The sequence below is a fragment of the Enhydra lutris genome, unplaced genomic scaffold, assembly GCF_002288905.1.
Source record: "Enhydra lutris kenyoni isolate GAN:26980312 unplaced genomic scaffold, ASM228890v2 scaffoldscaffold4, whole genome shotgun sequence".
Taxonomy (NCBI): Eukaryota; Metazoa; Chordata; class Mammalia; order Carnivora; family Mustelidae; genus Enhydra; species Enhydra lutris.
In genome coordinates, this window is record NW_019154088.1 from 11,226,858 (window position 1) to 11,248,457 (window position 21,600).

At 38.6% G+C, this 21,600-nt stretch overlaps 1 protein-coding gene across 4 annotated transcripts; it reads left to right on the forward strand.

Annotated features, from left to right (window-relative positions):
- Positions 1 to 12: 12 nt before the first annotated feature.
- Positions 13 to 15,170, forward strand: LOC111160290 (HAUS augmin like complex subunit 2). 4 transcript variants are annotated; one of them, XM_022523237.1, is made up of 8 exons: positions 13 to 147; positions 5,870 to 5,962; positions 6,268 to 6,337; positions 7,796 to 7,928; positions 9,361 to 9,469; positions 11,680 to 11,829; positions 13,702 to 13,801; positions 14,612 to 15,170. In XM_022523237.1, exons 2-8 carry the CDS (start codon positions 5,873 to 5,875, stop codon positions 14,626 to 14,628), a joined length of 669 nt encoding a protein of 222 aa, XP_022378945.1. In that variant the 5' UTR covers positions 13 to 147; positions 5,870 to 5,872; the 3' UTR covers positions 14,629 to 15,170. The 4 variants fall into 4 exon arrangements, with proteins under 4 accessions (XP_022378945.1, XP_022378973.1, XP_022378962.1 ...); XM_022523254.1 differs by lacking the exons at positions 13,702 to 13,801; positions 14,612 to 15,170 and adding an exon at positions 813 to 820 and having other exon boundaries at positions 46 to 138; positions 11,680 to 12,557; XM_022523246.1 differs by lacking the exon at positions 13 to 147 and having other exon boundaries at positions 5,853 to 5,962.
- The last annotated feature ends 6,430 nt before the right edge of the window (positions 15,171 to 21,600 follow it).

Genomic DNA, 21,600 nt, shown 5'->3' on the forward strand with positions numbered 1-21,600 from the left:
TCGCCGTGCGTTCCACTCACTCATCGCGGGAGCCGGGGAGGTGGGTCCCAGCCATGGCTGCTGTGAACCCTTGGGATCCCGCGTCCGCTCCGAGTGCTGCCGGGCTACTGCTGGGCCATTTAGTTGCTTCGGGGGGTGGTCACTCAGGTGCGTGGACGGCGATGGCGTCATTAAGGGGGTGCCGGCGGTGGCGACAGAAGATGGCTGTGAGGTGGTGGTGCTGGGCGGCGGGCCTGTGTGTGAGGGTGCTGGGTGGGGGCTGTGGTGGAGTAGAGGCCAATGGAGGCCCTTCAGGCAACAGTAGTGACGGTTCTGTAGTGGTTGTGCGAAAGCGTGGCTCCGAGCAGAGGATGTTTCAAGTGTCTGCGGGCGAGTTATCCTCGGTCAGTTCTTGAGGGATAATAAAGATCAGTCTTCTCCTGCTTTTTTTCACCCAGTGATAGCGCCTCTGTATAGTAATGGGTGCCGGGGTTAGGAAATACGATTAAGTGTTAAACGCTCCCAAACGCTTGTTTGAGGTATTGAAGCATATTTGGGGCGGGAGATGCTGGGTACAGGAGAGCTTCAGGGAAAGTATACAACTTTAAAGGCAAAAAAAAAAAAAAAAAAAAAATTCTTAAAAATGTTGAGAAGTACCGGGAAGACCTTGGAAGGTGAATGCAGGAGGGGAGTAATTATCAGAGAAGAGACACATTATTCCCAGCTTTTTGGTTTTAGTTTTAGGCTCCGCAAGAAGAACATGTTAATATGCCAAAGTGAAAGGAGCCAATAGAGGGAGAAATTAAAGATACGCGGGAATAATGGAATCCAAGTGGCAGAAGTGACAAGGGAATGGGGAAAGTGAGATTGAGGGAAAGAAATTTTGAGATAACGAGCAAGTTGAGGTTTTTCACTAAAAAGGAAAAGTTGAAAGGTAAAATCATCCGTGGAGATTAGCTGTATGAACATGATGGAAGATATTTAGAAGAGTCATTAGGGAATTTTACCTTACTCTTTTTTTTAAAAGATAGATTGATTGATTAAAGAGAGAAAGAGGGTGGGGAGGGGCAGAGGGAAAGAATCTCAAGCCGACTCCTTGCTCAGCTGAGCAGGAGGTTGGGGCTGCATACCACGACCTTGACATTAAGACCTGATCCGAAATCAAGAGTGGGAGGCTTAACGGACGGAGCCACTCAAGCGCCCCTACTGTACACTAATTTTTAAGATGAAGAATGTAAAGGGGCGCCTGGGTGGCTCCGTTGGTTAAGCCTCAGACTCTTGACTCTTGATTTCGGCCGAGGGCCTGGGGATGGAGCCCCATGTGGGGCTCCCCACTCAGCAGGAAGTCTACTTCATGATTCTCTACTTCTGTCCCTCCTCGCTTGCGCATGCGCGTTCTCTCTCTCTTTCTCTCTCTCTACCTCTCTCACTCTCAAATAAAGGTTTTTTTGTTTCGTTTTGTTTTGTTTTGTTTTTTAATGAAGAAACTAAGGCTTAAGGAGAGCAAGAAATTTACCCAAGGTCACTCAACCAGTGAAACAGATCACAGTTCTCTCCCTTTTCTGACACATTGTATCATCTCTGGGATGAACTGTGATAGGTGATACTATGACACTATCTTGAAAAAGTTTAAACTTCTGATGAAGAATTCCTGTAGATTAATGGAGGTTCTAGTAACCAGATCTTAAGGATTGGGGGTGGGAGGGGGTACAAATGAATGCGTTGGAAAATAGGCAGAACATAACTACAGAACTCCACCAGTTCTCACCTTCTCTTACCTCCTGTTTTCTTCCTACCAAATCGCTTGGTAGTCTCACTTACATTGTTTAGTTCTGTAACAAAGTAATTTGGTAAACATACTGTAAGACATTTGGGACTTACCCTCTAGAGTGTATTGGTAGAAGAAATAAACACCTAAGAGAATTTTGACATTGATAAGTCAGGTATTTGTTGAGGGAAGTTGTTGTGAAGAGCATTGTCTAGTGTCTTTTAAGTATCACTAATTGGATAGTTCACTGCTTTGCCTACAGGTAAAAATCTCTTTAAGACCATCTTACAATCTTACTACACAACTAGTCCCAATGAGGAAACCTTACAGATTTGTAGCATGATTTTGCTTTAAGCAAACTTTACATATGAAGACCCATTTTTATTAGGAGGATTTAGCATTGGTTCTTTCAAAATGATGTTATATGATCTCTTTAGCCTATCCCTTAAGTGTGCATCATCCCATGCGCATTAAAAAAAATCAAGTGATGCTTGAAATTGTGATATGATGCAACTCTTCCAGAAAACATAACTTGTTGTGTTTTGTTTTGATCTATCCATTGGGGAATGATTTAGTGGAAGAAAGTATAGTTAACTCTCTGTGGGATAAATGGGGTATTTGTTTTCGTTTATGCCCTAGGACTACTTTAATGGCCTTACATCCTAGCTATTTTTCTGGCAAGCTTTAGTGAGTTATGGTAGGTCAATCGAATACATACACATACACTATATAGAGATATATGTAGATATTATTTATATGTGTGTTTATACATTTATATATATATAAATTTTCTATGTAAATTCTGTATATATACATTTATATATATATTATTTTCTCAGTGTGTCCTGCCCACCTCTGTATTCCCTCCCCCACTTTAAAGACTCTGTTTTTAATTTCTCTGCTATACTGCCTCCCTTTTAATGTCCCTCAGCTAGAATTCAGTATGAAGTAGAAAGGACAAAAAAGAAGAAAGGGTGCCCCCAAACACAAGTTTATACATATATATACTTTGTACACAGTGTTACCAGGATTTTTATATTATACATAAAAGTTTTGGATTTCATCTTCTTGTGCCTAGCAACAGAATGAACAGAAATACCTTAAAGAGACTCCCTTTTTCAGGATCCTTTCATTTTCAGTGTCCCTTTACCCTACTGGCATATAAAGTGTATAATATATATTGGCAGTAGTCAACAGTAAAAACTTTTCTGTAGTCCCAATCCTTGCCTTTTTTTTTCCTTTTTTTAAGATACAAGGTTAAGTCATAATCCTCAAATGTTAGAATTTCTGTTTTATTGGAGAAATTTGGCTACTCTTTCTTTCCTCTCTCCTTTTGGCTCTCGAACATTCTCACTTTTCCATTGGTTTCTCTTACATGTTCTTGGCTAAGCTCCATTACCCTGCTGTTGAACCTAACAGTTTACTCATTTGCATGTGTTCAGTTAAGATTAGCATATACGCAGGGAGGGATGAAGAGATACCAGACTGACTACCAGTAAGTTACAATGAGGAATGGGAGATGTTTTACTTTTCATTGATCTTCTACCTAAGAGCAGAAAGAAGAGTAAAAGAGTTATGCTGATATGATGGGAATTCAGTAGATTAGATTCATCCTCATTTCAGCCATGATACATATTTATAGAATGAAGTTAAACTCATGCTTTGCTCTCCCAAACCTCGGTTTTGCCATCAGTAAAATAACTTGTGTTATCTTCGTCATTAAATGGCATATCTATCTGTCCAGTCACTAGGGATCCTCAGAGTCAGTATTGACTTGACTTTATCCCTAGTACCCCATATCAGCCAGGATTTGCCCTTTTTAAAAAAGATTTTATTATTTATTTGAGAGAGAGACAGAGTGGGAGAGAGAGAGAGCATGAGCAGGGTGAAGAGCAGAGGAAGAAGCAGACTCCCCGTTGAGCAGGGAGCCTGATGGGAGGTTCAGTCCAATGTAGGGCTGGATCCCAAGGTAGATGCTTAACTGACTGAGCCACCCAGGTGCCCCAGTGGTGGGTTTTTTGGTGGGGAAATGCTCATAAAACTTACCATGTTAACCATTCTTAAAGTGTACAATTCAGTGGCATGAAGTACAGTCACAGTGTTGTGCAACTATTTTCAAAACTTTTTTTATCAACCCCAGTGAAAACCCCATCTGCATTAGTCACTCCCCATTCCTTACTGCCCCCAAGCTTAATTAGTTTTATTTTCCATGCCATCCCCATTTAAATTTCTAAGATATATATTATATATCATCATGTTACTTCTTCACCACGAAGCCTTGAATTACTCGAATTTCCTGCATTATAATTGCTTGTCATAGCCATTAAGATCTTCCACAATTATGTAGGAAATTACATAATCAGATGATTCTTTCCCTTCTTTTCACATTATGTTAGTACTAGAAAGCTTTTCCTTCCCATCCATCCTTCAGTCTTCTACAGCTTAACTCAATGAATGCCTATAAAATCGGTTGTCATTGGTCAGCAAATTTTTGCTATTAAGGACCAGAGGGTGAGTATCTGAGATTTTTAGGTCAATATGGTTGTATCTTGTCTATTGTAGTGTGAAAGAAGCCAGAGATAATAAGTAAATGAATGGGTGCAGTTGAGTTTATTCTGGATCCTGAAATTTCAATTTCATGTTGGACGTGTGTCACAAAATACTGTTTTTATTTTTTTCTCCCAGCTTTAAAAAATTAAAAAACCATTCTTAGCTTATGGGCTGTACAAAAATAGGCAGTGGGCTGCATTTAGTTCATAGACTATCCTTTCCCACCCTTTTTCCTATAAGATCTCTAAATGTGCTAATATTCTTGAAAAGAAGAAGAGGATACAGAAACTCGTGGATGAAGCCAGGGGATGAACAATATTCTTATTCTGAAGTAATCTGCAATTTAAGGAGGCAATATATGCAAGCAGTATTTTGCATAGAATTAAAGGATAAAAGGAGGGAGTAAGCTTTTTAGAAGAATAATTCCACCTGGACAAAACATTCCTTTAAGAGAGTATGTGAAAAGAGACAGTATGAATGAATTATAGCCAATAGAGGTCATTTAATGAATCAGATAAATGATTCCATGGTGGGAAAGTATTTGACTTTAGCCCCAGGAAGGTCAGAGCCTCGGTTTTGTTGATTTGTGTAGAGGTAATTCTCCATCAACCTCAAGCTCATCCTTCTTAACCTTATCAGCTGTTACTAATGCAGTTGTATTGTGCATAGTCCTTGAGGAAATAGGACAAAGTGACTGAGTCTTGTTTGTTTTTCTTATTTTTTAAATATTTGGCCAAAAGATTTGTGATAGTGAATATTTAGTGCCTTTTTTTTTTTTAAAGAACATAATTCTTTCTTTCTTTTACTTTTTTTTTTTTTTTTTAAGATTTATTTAGGGGCACCTGGGTGGCTCATTTAGTTAAGCATCTGCCTTCAGCTGGGGTCATGATCCCAGCATCCTGGGATCAAGCCCCCTGTTGAGCTCCCTGCTCTCTCTCAAATAAATAAATAAAATCTTAAAAAAAAAAAGTATATTTATTTATTTGAGAATGAGAGAGCAGGCACAGACTGAGGTGCGGAGAGGAGGGAGAGGAAGAGGGAAAGAATCCCAGGCACACTGAGCACAGAACATAATGTGGGGCCCAGTCTTAGAACCCCAAGATCACTACCTGAGGCAAAACCTAGAGTCTGCCTGACGCTTAACCCACTTAGCTACTTGGGTGCGCAGATAGTGAGTATTTTAAAAAGAGGAATGTACATTGCTACTGTTACTCTCTGTACTTCATTTTTCAAGGGCTCTGTTGGACGTAATAAATCCTCATGTTTGGGGCACCTGGGTGGCTCAGTCCTTAAATGTCTGCCTTCGGCTCAGGTCATGAACCCAGGGTTGTGGGATCGAGCCCCGTGTTGGACTCCCTGCTCTGCAGGAAGCCTCCTTCTCCACTCTCCCTGCTTATATTCCCTTTCTTGCCATCTCTGTGTGTCAAGTAAATAGGATCTTAAAAATAAGAAAGTAAGTAGGTAAATAAATAAATAAATAAATCCTCATGTTTTAAGCCTGTGGGGGTGCTATTCCAATGCACACAGAAACTTTGTGACACACTGCTACTTTCTCTGTTCATTTACCAATAGGAGATGTTAAATATATCCAAGAAATCAGCTTCCTACTTTGCAAACTTCTCCAGACTACAGCAGATCACAGATATTGAAGCTGAAATCTACCAGGTATATTATATTGGACTTTGTACTTTCTGTTTCTAGTACAGGAAAAAAAAATTAATTGATTCCAGCAGTAGTTCTCTTACACTTGGAACATTGTCTAGCACATAATTGGGTAAGTGTTTACTTATTTGTAGTAATAGTCATAGTAATAGTTAGTAGTAGTAGCAGTAGCAGCAGTACAGCTTCAACACCAAAATGAAAATCTTCAGTAAATTCCCATGGGTTAAAGACTATGCCTTTTTTACTAAAGTTTAAGCCTTCAGGCAACATTCTACTTGAACTAAATATTATTTTTCTTCTCAATGTAGAAAAACTTGGAAATTGAACTTTTAAGACTAGAAAAAGATACAGCAGATGTTGTTCATCCTTCCTTTTTGGGTAAGTAATTTGATAAAATGGGTAATCATTGGAATTTCAGCTTTTTCTTGAATTACCTTGGATAAGCACCAGGCAATAAAATTACGATATACCATAATTTTTTTAGGTATTAGCCCAAAGCTAATAAAATCTTATATTCTGTGCTCAAATAGAGGTTCTGTTGGTTGTAGTGCAAATAGCATTAAAAGTGACCCAGGTCAGAGCTCTTCAAATTCAGGAAAGCTTGAAAGACAAAGAAAGGCTGAAGAACTTTCCAGATTACAGGAAACTAGAGGGACTCAACAGCCAAAGTACAATGTGGTCATGGATTGAATACTTGATTACAAATTCATTTTGCTATAAGGGACATTATAGAGTTACTTGGTGATATGTCAATATGGACGTATTAAATACTGGTAGTATTGTACCAATGTTAAATTTTCTGAATTTGATACTTGTAGTTACATAAGATTATGTTCCTATTTGGGGAAATACATGCTAAAGTTTTAGAGGGAAAAGTTCATGGTATTGACAACTTACTCTCAAGTGGGTCAGCAGAAATACATGTGAAGAAAGAAAGATGTAGGTAAATGTTAATAGTTGGTGGGTCTAGGTGAAATGTATGTGGGAGTTCAATAAAACTTTTCTCTAAGTTTGAAATTTTTCAAAATAAAAATTTAAAAGAATCAATTGGCAACATTAATTGAATTCCGGTCAAAATATTGAAATAATCAGAAATAGCTTGAAGACATGTTCATTTTTTTAATTTCATGTAGAATGTTAGAGGCAGAGACGAGAAAAGATTTTATGTGAAGAATATGGCTCTGGCTATAAAAACCTGAACTAGGTATAGAGTTGAATAATGAAGACAAAGAATTTAGCACTGGATTTGGTTGTCAGCAAGCAAAATAAGAGAAAATCATTGCAGGGCACCTGGGTGGCTCAGTGGGTTACAGCCTCTGCCTTCGGCTCAGGTCATGATCTCAGGGTCCTGGGATCGAATCTTGCATCGAGCTGTCTGCTCTGGCTGGGAGCCTGCTTCCTCCTCTCTCTCTCTCTCTCTCTGCCTGTCTCTCTGCCTACTTGTGATCTCTATCAAATAAATAAAAACTTTTTTTTTTTAAGATTTTATTTATTTATTTGACAAACAGAGATCACAAGTAGGCAGAGAGGCAGGCAGAGAGAGAGGAAGGGACTCGATCCCAGGACCCTGAGATCATGACCTGAGCCAAAGGCAGAAGCTTTAACCCACTGAGCCACCCAGGTGTCCCTAAATAAATAAAATCTTAAAAAAAAAAAAAAAAGAAAATCATTGAAAGTAAACTGATTTTGATATTAAAGATAGCAAAGGGGAGATACTTAGGGGGAAATGGATTAATTTTTGACATTGGTAGTGTCAAACCAAAGCAAAAAAAAATTATTAGTGATTTTAAAACTTGTCATATTGCTAACTGTAATTATGGTTTCTGGTTTTTATAGCTCAGAAGTGTCATACTCTGCAAAGCATGAATAATCATTTGGAAGCGGTGCTAAAAGAGAAGAGGTCCCTCAGGCAAAGACTGTTGAAACCCATGTGCCAGGAAAACTTGCCTATTGAAGCTGTTTATCACAGGTTAAACTAAAGAGTTGAAATTAATGGTCACACATATTTCTTGAGGGTTTAGTTTATTATTTTTTTTGTTTAGTAGTTATTTCATAGCATAATTTATTAAACAATATATAGTGATTATATCTGTTATCATTATTTTTAATGCTGATACATACAATCAGAAAGAAAATCTTCTGCTTTTAAAGAGTTAAGCTGTGGTGAAGAGAAAGGCATTCTTTTTGCCCACTATATTTTGGGAATGATATAATGAATTCAATTAAAGAAATTAGATCAATAGCATCTAGTAAGATGGATAAAAATTATTTTTATCATGTATAGACCGTTTTCTATGGAGTAAACTTATTGTTGTGTTAATCGTACCTATATGTAAAAATTCTCTTAGGGAGTGTAGGCAGAGAGAGATGAAAACCATGTCGGCTAAAAGAAAAAAAACATGAGTTCTGCTCTCATTTCTGCTGTTTGTACGCCTCAAAACCTTGGGCAAATGATTTGTTTTAGCCTCAGTTTCCCAGTCCATAGAGTGGGGATGCTTTCTGTTCCTCTTTTCCTCATATGAGTATCGCAAGTATAATAAACCACAGTGAAGAAGCAAACATTTGGGAATCTGATTGCTAACTTTCTCCACCAGTGCCTCACTAGCTGACCCTTAGCAAATCAGTACCTCTCTCTTAAATATCAGATTTGTTATCTTGTAGTAAAATAATAAATGTAAAAATCCCATTCTTGTGGATATATTCAGTTATCTATTCAGTATAGTAAAATACCATTAATGTATGTATTATACATTATATATATCAGAAGAACTGAGTAATGATTTTAAAGCATTTGCAAATGTGAAGATTCAAAGTGGTTTTAGGTGTAGACAGTTTCAGTCAAGTATGTTTATCTTTATTTTCATCCTTCATGGAAAATGAGTAGATTGAAATGGAATGAGATTTAATCTAGGAAAATTATATGAGAAAATTACTAACATTAAGTTTTGTCTCATATTAGGTTGGGTACCAAATTAGCATTGTCTCTGTTTTTCTGTATGGATGACGAGTTCATTTCTGCTTAAAGTGAAAGAAAATGACATTTTTATCACTGGTATTTCCATGAATGCAGAAAGGTTATTATTGGCTCACTGGGTTGATTGTAGTTCTGTTATATTAAAAGTCCTGATTGAGGGGCTCCTGGGTGGCTCAGTGGGTTAAAGCCTCTGCCTTTGGCTCAGGTCATGATCCCAGGATCCTGGGATGAAGCCCCTCATCTGGCTCTTTGCTCGGCGGGGAGCCTGTTTCCTCCTCTCTCTCTGCCTGCCTCTCTGCCTACTTGTGATCTTTGTCTGTCAAATAAATAAATTAAAAAAAAAAAAAAAAAAGTCCTGATTGAAAAGAAAAAAAAGGAACACAAACTAAAAAAAAAAAACATAGTTGATTTTTTCTCTCTCTTTTAGCTGTATGGTACATTTGCTGGAATTGGCAGTAGCTTTCATTGAAAGATTGGAAAACCATCTTGAAACAATTAAAAATATCCCTCATTTAGATGAAAATCTAAAGAAAATGGTGAGTATTAACAGTGGCATTTAAGTATCTCAACTACTTCACATTACATTTGGCTGTCTTTGGTTCTTTTATACCAGAATCTCAAATGTGTGATTGCTTTAACCTTTTTTTTTTCTTTTTTTGAGAGGGAGAAGGTGGGGAGGGGCAGAGAGAGAGAGTCTTAAGCAGGCTCCACACCCAGTGCAGAGCCTGATGGCAGGATTTGAGCTCACAAACCTGTGATCCTGACCTGAGCCAAAATCAAGAGTTGGACACTTAACCAACTGAGCCACTCAGGCACCCCTTTGTTTAACTTTTTGATGGCTAATATTCTAAATGACTTATTTTTTAAAATTAAAGTGTCTTTTTATAGCTTTTTTAGAAGTCATTTTACATTGTTTTATTCTAATATTTAATAAATATGTGTTAACTTTATTGTTCAAGGGGTTATGCCATAGGTATCAGGAGAGATAAACAGATATGACAAGTCCCCGCCCTCAAATTCTCAAGGTTTAGTGAGCTCTAAGATACTATCTGTTTTATAATATTTTTTTTGTGCAGTGGATATAGTAGAGAATTACAAAGAAGGTCCTGTCTATTAAGCAAAGAAAACAGAGGGATTGTTTCTACTTTAGGGAGATAGGGAGTAGAATGGGAATAAGAATCCTTCAGTAAAGTTTTTATTTTATTTTATTTTTTTAAAGGTTTTATTTGTTTATTAGAGAGAGAGAGAACACAAGCAAGAGGGAGAGGGAGAAGCAGACTCCCCACTGAGCAGGGAGCCCAGTTTGGGGCTCAATCCCAGAACCCTGGGATCATAACCTGAGCTGAAGGCATATGCTACCCAGCTGCCCTTTCAGTAAAGTTTTACATAGTAGTTAGTAGTTAGTAGTGAGCTGAAGCTTGAAAAATCAGTGAAATTTGTATCAAAAAGAATAGTTTGGTCCAAAGCAGCAATGTGAGGAAAGACATGAAAATTAGCATTGGCAGTTTGGGGGAGGAGTGGTACTCCACTTTGGCTGATCCTTAAAGGTATTTAAAGGGAGATTAAATCATGGTTAGTTTATAGAATGCCTTGAAAACCAGACTAAGAAGTTGAGACTTTTGAATACTGGAGAACATTCAACAATTTAAATGGTTGTTTGGTTTGGTTCGTTTTTAGAGAAGGGCACAGAGGAGTGACTTGATCAGAATTACACTTTAATGGAGAAAATATTGGGTAGAAGAGACTGAGTCACTCAGAGTATGGGCAGAGAGCTCAGCAGCACCTGGAAGCTTGTTAGAAATGCAGAATTGCAGACTTCATTCACCTTAGACATTCAGATTCTGAATCTATAATTTATTAAGTTCCTCAGGTGATTCCTACACCCATTAAAGTTTGATAAACTGTAGGTTAGAGGACTAGGCAAATGAACCAAAGGCAGAGAAACTTGGAGAATAAATACAAGCATTCAGATAAAAGATTTAAAGCATAGGAAAACAAAAGATTATATAGACTTTGAGATTTGGGACATCAAATTTCTAGAATGTGTCTACTCTTTGGACAAGAGACACATCCAAAGTAATGAAGTAACTAGCCTTGGTGACTTGAGGGTGAGTAGGATCAAGAAATCAAAAAAGCTAATGACCTTGTTTTCTTACACGCCTTCCACAGAAAGTAAATCTTCAATCATTGTTGAATTGCAATAAAATCGAGTTTGTGATACTGAATGTACACTCAGGTAGAGATACTCAATAGAGAAATATGGGACTGAATTTTAGGAAGGGGGTAGGTTTTACAATACAGATTATGGGTCATCTGCGTTGAGGTGATAATTGAAGACAAAGAAGAGGTGAATTTATAAAGAAAAAGCATGTTCTGTAATAAGTGGGGAGGATACAATTTTTTTTTTTAAGATTTTATTTATTTATTTGACAGGCAGAGATCACAAGTAGGCAGAGAGGCAGGCAGAGAGAAGGGAGGGGGAAAAGCAGGCTCCCCACTGAGCAGAGATCCCAATTCGGGGCTCGATCCCAGGACCCTGGGATCATGACCCGAGCCAAAGGCAGAGGCTTTAACCCACTGAGCCACCAGGCACCCCGGGAGGACACAATTTTAAGAAGCCTTTGTATTAAGGGGGTAGAAAAGGTCAGGTGTGAACTTTTGGTATCATAACCATTTATGATATAATAATGATATATTGATGACAAATGTAATTTCTCCTCTTTTCCCCTTCTTTCAAACACTACAGAGTATGGCTTTAGCAAAAATGGATATGTTGGTGACTGAGACAGAAGAACTGGCAGAGAATATACTCAAGTGGCGAGAACAACAAAAGGAAGTTTCCTCTTCTATCCCCAAAATACTAGCAGAAGAAAATTATCTTCATAAACATGATGTTGTAATGCCTTCTTTACCTTTTACTTCTAAAGTTCATGCCCAAACTGTTAATGCCAAGTGACTTGTCAACTTTATTTTTGCCTAGTTGTATGTATTACGTGAAGTCTATTTCTAGCCAGTTGTAATATGGGCATGTATAAGCTCTGCCGCTAGCAGTACTGAAAAAGCCCTCTTTATATTGAAGCAGTAAGAGTCCAAGTTCATTGAGACCAAATTGAGTTTTCCTTTGTTTTTCATATATTTTCATTATACTTTACAGTAAAACTCTTGAAAATCAAATATAACTATGAGAGTTTAACATGAGTGCATTAGCCATTTCTCAGACAGCAACTCTATTTATGTCTTCTTTTTAAATGCTTGTTTCTGAATTAGAAGAGTCTTCTTGCAAGTGAAAGTATGTCAATTTTTCCTATGGGATAGTTACTGAATGTATAGAAAAGAGCAAACATAACAGGCCTAACTGCTATCCTTTGAAAGGCTTGCTTACAAGTTGGTCCTTGCCTGGCTTCTGGGAATTTAGATTTCACTAGAGTTCCTTCCACTATCACTGATAAGAGCACTCACTGTGACTGAAGTGTTTGTACAGTGTGGTTTGTGCTGAGCACCTTTCCTTCTGGGAGTCTACAATTTTGGTCCATGGTAGAAGATAGCTATGTGGCTAGCCCATGATAGTAACCCTCGGCACTGCATTTCTTTCTTTCTTTCTTTCTTTTTTTTTTAAGAGTTTATTTATTTATTTGACAGACAAAGATTACAAGTAGGCAGAGAGGCAGGCAGAGGGAGGGGAAGGGAAGCAGGCTCCCTGCTGAGCAGAGAGCTCAATGCGGGGCTCGATCTCAGGATGCTGGGATCATGACCTGAGCAGAAGGCAGAGGCTTTAATCCACTGAGCCACCCAGGAACCCCTCGGCACTGCGTTTTTCTTTTTCTTTTTTTCTTTTTTTTTTTAAGATTCTATTCATCTATCTGACAGACAGAGATCACAAGTAGGCAGAGAGGCAGGCAGAGAGAGAGGGGGAAGCAGGCTCCCTGCTGAGCAGAGAGCCCGACCCGGGGCTTGATTCCAGGACCCTGAGACCATGACCTGAGCCGAAGGCAGAGGCCTTAACCCACTGAGCCACCCAGGTGCCCTGCATTTCTAATGAGATTTCATGAAAGACATTTCACACGTTACACCTTAGTTGCTGTGGGAATTAAGCATATCCTCTGTGACTCCACCAGCAGAAGACTCTGGAAGGTTGTGCTTGGATTCCTCTGGACTTTGTCCCTTGCACCCTTTCCCTTTGCTGTTTTACTTTGTATGCTTTTGTTGTAATAAGTCATAGTCATGGATACAGTGATATGCTGAATCCTGTGAATCCTCAAAACATCCGACCTTGGGGGGTGTAGGGGGTTGGTCTTCAAAACCCTGAGACATGAAGAAATTCCTGGGGGTGTTCACTGGCAGCCTTACAGATAGGCAAAGAAGAAAGGTAGAATAAAGAACAGAAAAAGGCACGTTATAGTAAAACTTTTAGATGTTTACCTTACAAATGCTCAGATATTTTACCCGAGATTATTGTATACATAAAAGACAGCAGTACCTTGGGGCACCTGGGTGGCTCAGTCAGTTAGGCTTATGATCTCAGGGTCCTGGGATTGAGCCCTGCATTGGGCTCTGTACTCAGTGAGGAGTCTGCTTGAGATTCTCTCTCCCTCTCTTTCTGCCTCTCCCTTCTGTGCTCTCTTGCACTCTCTCAAATAAATAAATCTTTCTTTTAGAAAAAATGTTATATTAATAGTTTCTAAGACTAAGCCTCAGGATGTATTAATTTGTATCAGTACTGTAACTACCTCTGGTTATTTTCAGACTTGGTGTTTTCTTTTGCTTTAAGAAAATGGAAGCATCAGTATTATGCTGTTGCAGTCTCTGTCACCAGGGTTCACTGATCCTTTTATTCATCACATTCCTTAACACGAGAAGACCTCAACAGAGTGAGTAAAGTAGTTATTCGTAAGGAAGCAAGATCATTACCAAAAAACGGCTAGAACAACTAGAGATCATGTTTTGAAGCCTCCTTTGCTGACTTTTGTAAATTGGGTATAGAAGAGTGGTCAGAATATCTTGAACATTACCTAATATTGTCTAGTCATTTAAACAGTTTTAGTTGTGTTTCATCAGAAATTTTTTCAAACCCAGCCTTGGTTTCAAACATCATACTATGTTTTTTCTTCATGTGATTTCCTATATTAATGTGTGTGTGTGTGTGTGTGTGTGTGTGTGTGTGTGTGTGTATTTATATTTATATATATATCATGCCACAAAAATTGATATCCCTGGTGTTGTTTTTGTCTAGTTATGTCTTTTACAAAATAAAATGAATAAACCTGTAATTTCTAAATAAAATTGTCTGGCCTTGGTCTGAATCCTATATGATAGATTCTCTATGTAGTGTCTGCTGTTCAAGTATAGGCGTGTAGTCCTATAGGCTGGCTGACTCAAAAGCTTAAGGTAAGTTAGGACAGGTCTGCTTCAGGGCACTGGGCTGGCGCAGTCAGTTGAGCATCTGATTTGTGATTTCATCTCGGGTCATGATCTCACTGTCATGGGGTTAAGCCCTGTGTGGGGCTCCACACTCAGCGGGGAGTCTGCTTCTCTCCCTCCCTCTGCCCTTCTCCCAACCCCCTCTCTCAAATAAATAAATCTTTAAAATTTAAAAAAAAAGTCTACTTCAGAGAGAAAAGCTAATTTAGTACTACATTAGTGTGAAAAAGTGCTGATCAACTTTTTTTTTTTCTTTTTAGTTATTACCCACCTTTAGATGCGGATACTAAAAGCTCTGGAATGTCTAGATGGGGGAGTCATTGAGAAGATGTGACTACCAGTTGATCTGTGAGCTGGACCCCAGCAGTTAGAAGTTCCTCACCCCCTCCCCTATCCTTGAAATTTGGGTTCTACTTTCCCTACTCCCCAAAACTGACCAAAGGATATATGTTTGAGATATGTATAAGTAAGTCCTTGCTGTTATTGGTTAAGATAGTCATGTGCTGAGACTATCTGGATGGTATACATGACTGAACCCAGTTAAGGCCTCCACATATAAACTAGTAAGATTTGCTAGATGGATTTGGAGATCTAGTCATCTTGTAGCTTCTAAAAGCAACCCTCATAATGTAAGTTCCCTTTTTTATTAAATCTGCCACCTACTAACCTGGAGGAGTCGGCCTCTTCAGTCTCATCCTGCCCAATAAATACAGGGGCCAATTTTAGGTTGCATCTGGAAAACTCCTGAGGAGCGAGATGTGTAAATTCATTTCCAGCATAATAATGATGCCACTCTGGGGCACCTGGGTGGCTTCGTTGGTCAAGCTTCCAACTTGATTTTGGCATAGGTCATGATCACAGGGTTGTGAGATGGAGCCCAGCATCAGGCTCTGGGCTGGGCATAGAAACTGCTTAAGATTCTCTCTCTCCCACTCTCTGCCCCTACCCCTACCATCTTTCCAAAAAAAAAAAAAAAAAAAAGTCACTGTGAAGAATATTCTGGAGGAATTGAGATGCTGCCTGGTTTTTCTATCATTTTTCTTATTTTACTCCTTCCTCTGATCTATGACTATATGTTCTTTCTAATTTTTCCAATATGAGCCTCAATTTCCTTTTCTCTAAATGGAGTTAACAGTGCCTACTTTATGGATTCTTGGGAAGATTAAGATAATGCACAAAAAACAGTTCTAGTACATAATAATAAGTGAAAGTCCTTGCAGTTATTGGTTTTAGCCACAGTAGAGTAAATGACTTTGGTAACTCCCATTTCCCTTTCCAGGCTATTCTTTTTATTTTCAGACACTAAATTAAACAAGCAAGAATTGGGTATGGAACTTAGCTAAAGAGACCTTTCTGGATTCCCTGAAATTTCATTCTTCTTATTCAGTCTCATTTGGATGTGGCTGCCCAGTTTTCCCAACACCATTTATTGAAGATACTGTCCTTTTCTCCTTGTATATTCTTGGCTTCATGTAGTAATAGACTATATATGCATGAATTTATTTCTGGGCTCTTGATACTCATGTGTCTTTTTATGTCAATACCATACTGTTTTGGTTAACTTTGTATACAGTTTGAAATTAGGGATTGTGATGCCTCTCCAGCTTTGTTTTTCTTTCTCAAGATTGCTTTGGCTGTTCAGTGCTTTTTGTGGTCCCATATACATTTTAGAATTGTTTCTTCTTTATCTGTGAAAAATACCATTGGAATTTTAATAGGGATGGCATTGAATCTGTAGGTTGCTTTGGGCAGTATGGACATTTTGACAATATTCTTCCAATCCATGAACACAATATATTTCCATTTATTTGTGTTTTCTTCAATCTCTTTTATTAATGTCTTACGGTTTTTGTTGTTGTTGTTGTTGTGTCTTGTAGTTCTCAATGTAATTTCCAATTTCAGGTCTTTCATTGCTTAAATTTATTCCTAGGCACTTTATTCTTTCTGATGTAATTGTAAATGGGATTGCTTTCTTAATTTCTCTGATAGTTCATTTTCAATGTATAGAAATGCAGGGGCACCTGGGTGGCTCAGTGGGTTAAAGCCTCTGCCTTCGGCTCAGGTCATGATCCCGGGGTCCTGGGATCGAGCCCCACATTGGGCTCTCTGCTCAGCAGGGAGCCTGCTTCCCTTCCCCTCCCTCTGCCTGACTCTCTGCCTATTCGTGATCTCTGTCTGTCAAATAAATATATAAAAATCTTAAAAAAAAAAAAAAAGAAATGCAACAGATTTTTGTAAATTGATTTTATATCCTGCAACAGTACTGAATTCTTTTATTCTAATAGTTTTGGGGGGGGATCTTTGGGGTTTTCTTTTTCTTCTTTTTTCTTATTCTTTTTTTATTTTGTTCCTTCATTTGACAGAAAGAGAGAGAAAGCACAGGAAGGGCAAGCACCAGCAAGAGAGGGAAAAGCAGGCTCCCCACTGAGCAGAGAGCCCAATTTGGGGCTCGATCATAGGATTCCGGGATCATGACCTGAGCCAAAGGCAGACACTTAATTGAGCCACACAGGTACCCTTCTGTATGGTTTTCTATAAATAACATGTCATGTCCAAGTAGTGACAGTTTTACTTCTTCCTTTCCAGTTTGGATGCCTTTTATTTCTTTTTCTTTCCTAATTGCCACGGCTAGGACTTCCAAAACTATGTTGAGGGAAAGTGGCAAGAGTGGGCATCCTTGTTCCCTATCTTAGAGGAAAGGTTTTTAGCTTTTTATTATTGAATATGATGTTATCTGTGGGCTTGTCATTTTTTTTTTTAAGATTTTATTTATTTGACAGACAGAGATCACAAATAGGCAGAGAGGCAGGCAGAGAGAGAGGAGGAAGCAGGCTCCCTGCTGAGGAGAGAGCCTGATGCGGGGCTTGATCCCAGGACCCTGGGATAATGACCTGAGCTGAAGGCAGAGGCTTTAACCCACTGAGCCACCCAGGCGCCCCTGTGGGCTTGTCATTTATGCCCTTAATTATGTTGAAGTACATTCCTTCTGTAACCAGTCTGTTGAGAGTTTTTATCATAAATGGGTATTGATTTCGTCAAATGTTTTTCCTACATCAGTTGAGATGATCATATGATTTTAATCATTCACTGATTTTAAGATGTTGAACCATCTTTGCATCCCTGGAATAAATCCCATTTGATCATGGGGTATGATCCTTTTAATATATTGTTAAATTTGGTTTGCTAATATTTTGTTGAGGGTTTTTCTTTTTTTGAAAGATTTTATTTATTTGTTTGACAGAGATCACAAGTAGGCAGAAGGGCAGGCAGAGAGAGACGGAGAAGCAGGCTCCCTGCTGAGCAGAGACGCACACCCCCCCCCATGCGGGACTCGATCCCAGGACCCTGGGATCATGACCTGTGTGGAAGGCAGAGGCTTTAACCCACTGAGCCACCCAGGCACCCTTGTTGAAGGTTTTTGAATGTATATTCATCAGGGACATTGGCTTGTAATTTGGCATTCTTGTCTGGTTTTGGTATTAGGATAATGCTGGCTTAGTAAAATGAGTTTGGGATTGTTCCCTTTTCTATTTTTTGGAAGAGTTTGAGAAGTTTTGGTATTAATTTTTTGAATGTTTGTAGAATTTGCCAGTGAACCTGTTGGGTCCTGAACTTTTGTTTGTTGGAAGGTTTGTTTGTTTGGTTTTTAAGTTTTATTTATTTAGGTAATCTCTACACCCCATGTGGGGCTCAAACTCACCACCCCAAGATCAAGAGTCATATACTCCTCCAACTGAGCCATCCAGGCATCCCTGGAAGGTTTTTTTTTTTTTTAAAGATTTTATTTATTTATTTGACAGACAGAGATCACAAGTAGAGAGAGTCAGGCAGAGAGAGACAGAGAAGCAGGCTCCCTGCTGAGCAGAGAGGCTGATGCGGGGCTTGATCCCAGGACCCTGGGATCATGACCTGAGCCAAAGGCAGAGGCTTTAACCCACTGAGCCACCCAGGCGCCCTGGAAGGTTTTTTATTTACACATTCAATCTCCTTACTAGTAATTATTCTGTTCAGATTTTCTATTTCTTCATGATTCAGGCTTAGTAGTTTGTATGTTTCTAGGAATTTATCTTATCTTCAAGGTCATCAAGTTTGTTGGCATGTAATTGTTCATAGTAGTCTCTTTTTTAAAGATTTTATTTATTTATTTGAGAGAGAGGGACAGAGAGTGCAAGCAAAAGCATGAGAGGTGGGGAAGGGTGAGGGAGAAGCAGGCTCCCCACTGAGCAGGGAGCCCAATATAGGGCTTGATCCCCGGACCCTGAGGTCATGACCTGCACTGAAGGCAGACGCTTAACAAGCTGAGTCACCCAGGCGCCCTGTTCATAGTAGTCTATTATGATCCTTTGTATTTTTATGTTATCAGTTGTAATGTCTCTTCTTTCATTTCTGGTTTTGTTTGACTCCTCTCTTTATCTTGGTGGGTCTGGCTAAAGGTTTGTCAGTTTTTCTTTTTTTTTTTTTTTTTTTAAGATTTTATTTATTTATTTGAGGGGGAATGAGTGAGAGAGAGCATGAGAGAGGAGAAGGTCAGAGGGAGAAGCAGACTCCCCAAGGAGCTGGGAGCCCGATGCGGGACTTGATCCTGGAAGTCTGGGATCATGACCTGAGCCGAAGGCAGCTGCTCAACCAACTGAGCCACCCAGGCACCCTAAAAGTTTTTATTTTTAAGTAATCTCTGTATTCAACATGGGACTTGAACTCACAACCCCAAGATCAAGAGTTGCATGTTCCACCTATTGAGCCAGCCAGGCACCCTAAGGTTTGTCAGTCTTATCTTTTCAAAGAACCAGTTCTTAGTTTCACTGATCATTACTATTGTCTTTTTAGTCTCTATCTTATTTATTTCTGTTCTGATCTTTGTTATTGCCTTCCTTTTACTAACTTTGGGCTCTGTCCTTTTTTTTCTCAGTTCTTTGAGGTAGGAGGTTACATTATTTATTTGAGATTTCTTATGATAGGCATTTATTTCTATGAACTTCCCTTTTATGACTGCTTTGCTGCATCCCATAAATTTTGGTATGTTGTGTTTCCATTTTCATTTGTCTCATGGTATTTTTTTTCTCCATTGATTTGTTTCTTTGACCTCTGTTCAGTGGCATGTCATTTAATCTCCACACACTTGTGAGTTTTCCAGTTTTCTTCTTGCTTTTTAGTTTCAGAATGCTGTGGTTGGAAACATTGCTTGATATCCTCTTAAATTTATTAAGACTTGTTTTGTGGCCTAAGATAAACTGATATATTTTTTAAAATTTTAAATAAAAAATAATAAATAATAGAGACATAAAAAGAACCAGAAATCCTTGAAGAAATGGCTGATATCACATTTGGAGTGGGAAATGTTCAAAATGAACCTGGAACTTCTTGTCATATCAGAAATAAATGAAGCTACCAAAGACTACTGGAGCTGAGTCAGAATTCAGTGAGTTTCCCACTGGCCAAAGTTGGGATGATTGGGGTATCAATAATAGTAAGTACAATAGGCTGAAGCAAATCAAATACACTTAAATCCATGAATTTATAATAGTATTAAAGACAACAACTCATTAACCACCTTTGGGAAGTGCTAGAGAACAAACTTATTTTAAAAACTGGTAATTGAAATAATCAAGCATTTGTTCTGCCTTTGCAATGTAAACTGTACCTCGGAGTAACCAAATAGTTGATGAGGAAAAGTTTCTCTGTAAAGAAGTATTTCAACTCATAAATGAAAAATGATAGGAGTACCTGGCTGGCTTAGTCAGTAGAGCATGTGAATCTTGCCCTCAGGGTTGTGAGTTTGAGCCCCATGTTAAGTGTAGAGATTACTTAAAAATAAAATCTTTAAAAAAAAAGAATGATAAAATTAAGAGTATCATCACTGCAATCCTATGACATTGTAACTTACAAAAAGGAATATGTATAATGGTCTTCACCCCATTTCTGGCATAGAACTCCGAAAACCCTTGGAATTTTCTAAGTGATGAGACTGTTAAAGGTGTCACTTGTTTTGGTAACGAGGTGACTTTTTTATCCCACCTAGGAATGAGGGCTGGTTGGCAGGAGAAGCAACCATGTGAACGGGGAGTTGGAACTTCCTCACCTTCCTAAACTTGTTGAATTCATTGAAGTCTTGTTGGTTGAATTCATTGCCAATAGTCAGTTACTTAATCAGTCACACCCTTGTAATGAAACCTTCATAAAACCCCAAAAGGATGGTGCTCCAGTAGCTTCCAGAATGGGGAACCAGAACACTTCCATGTGCCACCATCCTGGGTTCTGAACTTAATGAGGAAAGAAGTTCCTTTGGGACCTCACCCTGTGTATGTCTTCATCTGGCTGTTGATTTGTATCCTTTAATATTCTCTGTAATAAAGTGATTATCTAGTAAGTAAATGGGTTTCCTGAATTTTGTGAGCTTCTCTAGCAAATCAGTTGAACCCAACAAGGGGCTCATAGGAATTTCTGGTTTATGCCCAGTTATGTCAGAAGTACAGGTAACAACCTAAACATTTTGACTGACATCTGATCCTTTGTATTTTTATGTTATCAGTTGTAATGTCTCTTCTTTCATTTCTGGTTTTGTTTGACTCCTCTGTTTGACATCTGAAGGCCACTCTAGGAAATTAATTAAATACAGGACAGGTTTGTGGTAACCTCCAGTTTGTGGCCAGTGTGTCTGAGGCACAGGTAACAAACTGGGTTAGTGACTGGCATTGGAAGCGGAGGGCAATCCAATGGTACTGAACCCTTAACTTTTGGAATCTGATGCTATCTCTGGGTAGATAGTATCAGAATTGAATTGAATTGTAGGATACCCAGCTAGGGTTGGAGAATTGCTTGGTGGTGTGGAGAGCCACCCCCATCCCTCCACACACCTTCAAACACCTAATTAATTGATGACCCACAATGAGCTCAGAGGATAATTATTAGTGGTTGTAAATAGCACAAAAAGAAAGACAAGTGCTTATTGATTTGATCAAGGTTCTGGATTGAACTACCGATTACAGAAAATACAGAGGATGGAAAAATACTTGGATATCACCACAGGGATTAATTTGCAAAATCTAGTCTGTGGGGAATCTACAGGAAAATGGCCTTTGTTTGTTTGTTTGTTTTTTAATAAATTAATGCCAGGGAGAGAAAGAAAGGAACAAGGAAGTTACTGAATAAAAGATTAAAAGACATACCAAGCCAATTTATTTGGATCCTGATTTAAACAGATTGTAAAAAACAAAAAACAAGCAAACAAAAACCAACAGCAGCAGCTTTA

Bases quoted from the DNA above. Each gene is read 5' to 3' on its own strand.
- LOC111160290 (XM_022523254.1), top strand. From the start codon at position 54: ATGGCTGCTGTGAACCCTTGGGATCCCGCGTCCGCTCCGAGTGCTGCC. The intron at 6,338-7,795 runs GTAAGTAATTTG...TGGTTTTTATAG, and splicing joins TGTTCATCCTTCCTTTTTGG to CTCAGAAGTGTCATACTCTG. The intron at 7,929-9,360 runs GTTAAACTAAAG...TCTCTCTTTTAG, and splicing joins ATTGAAGCTGTTTATCACAG to CTGTATGGTACATTTGCTGG.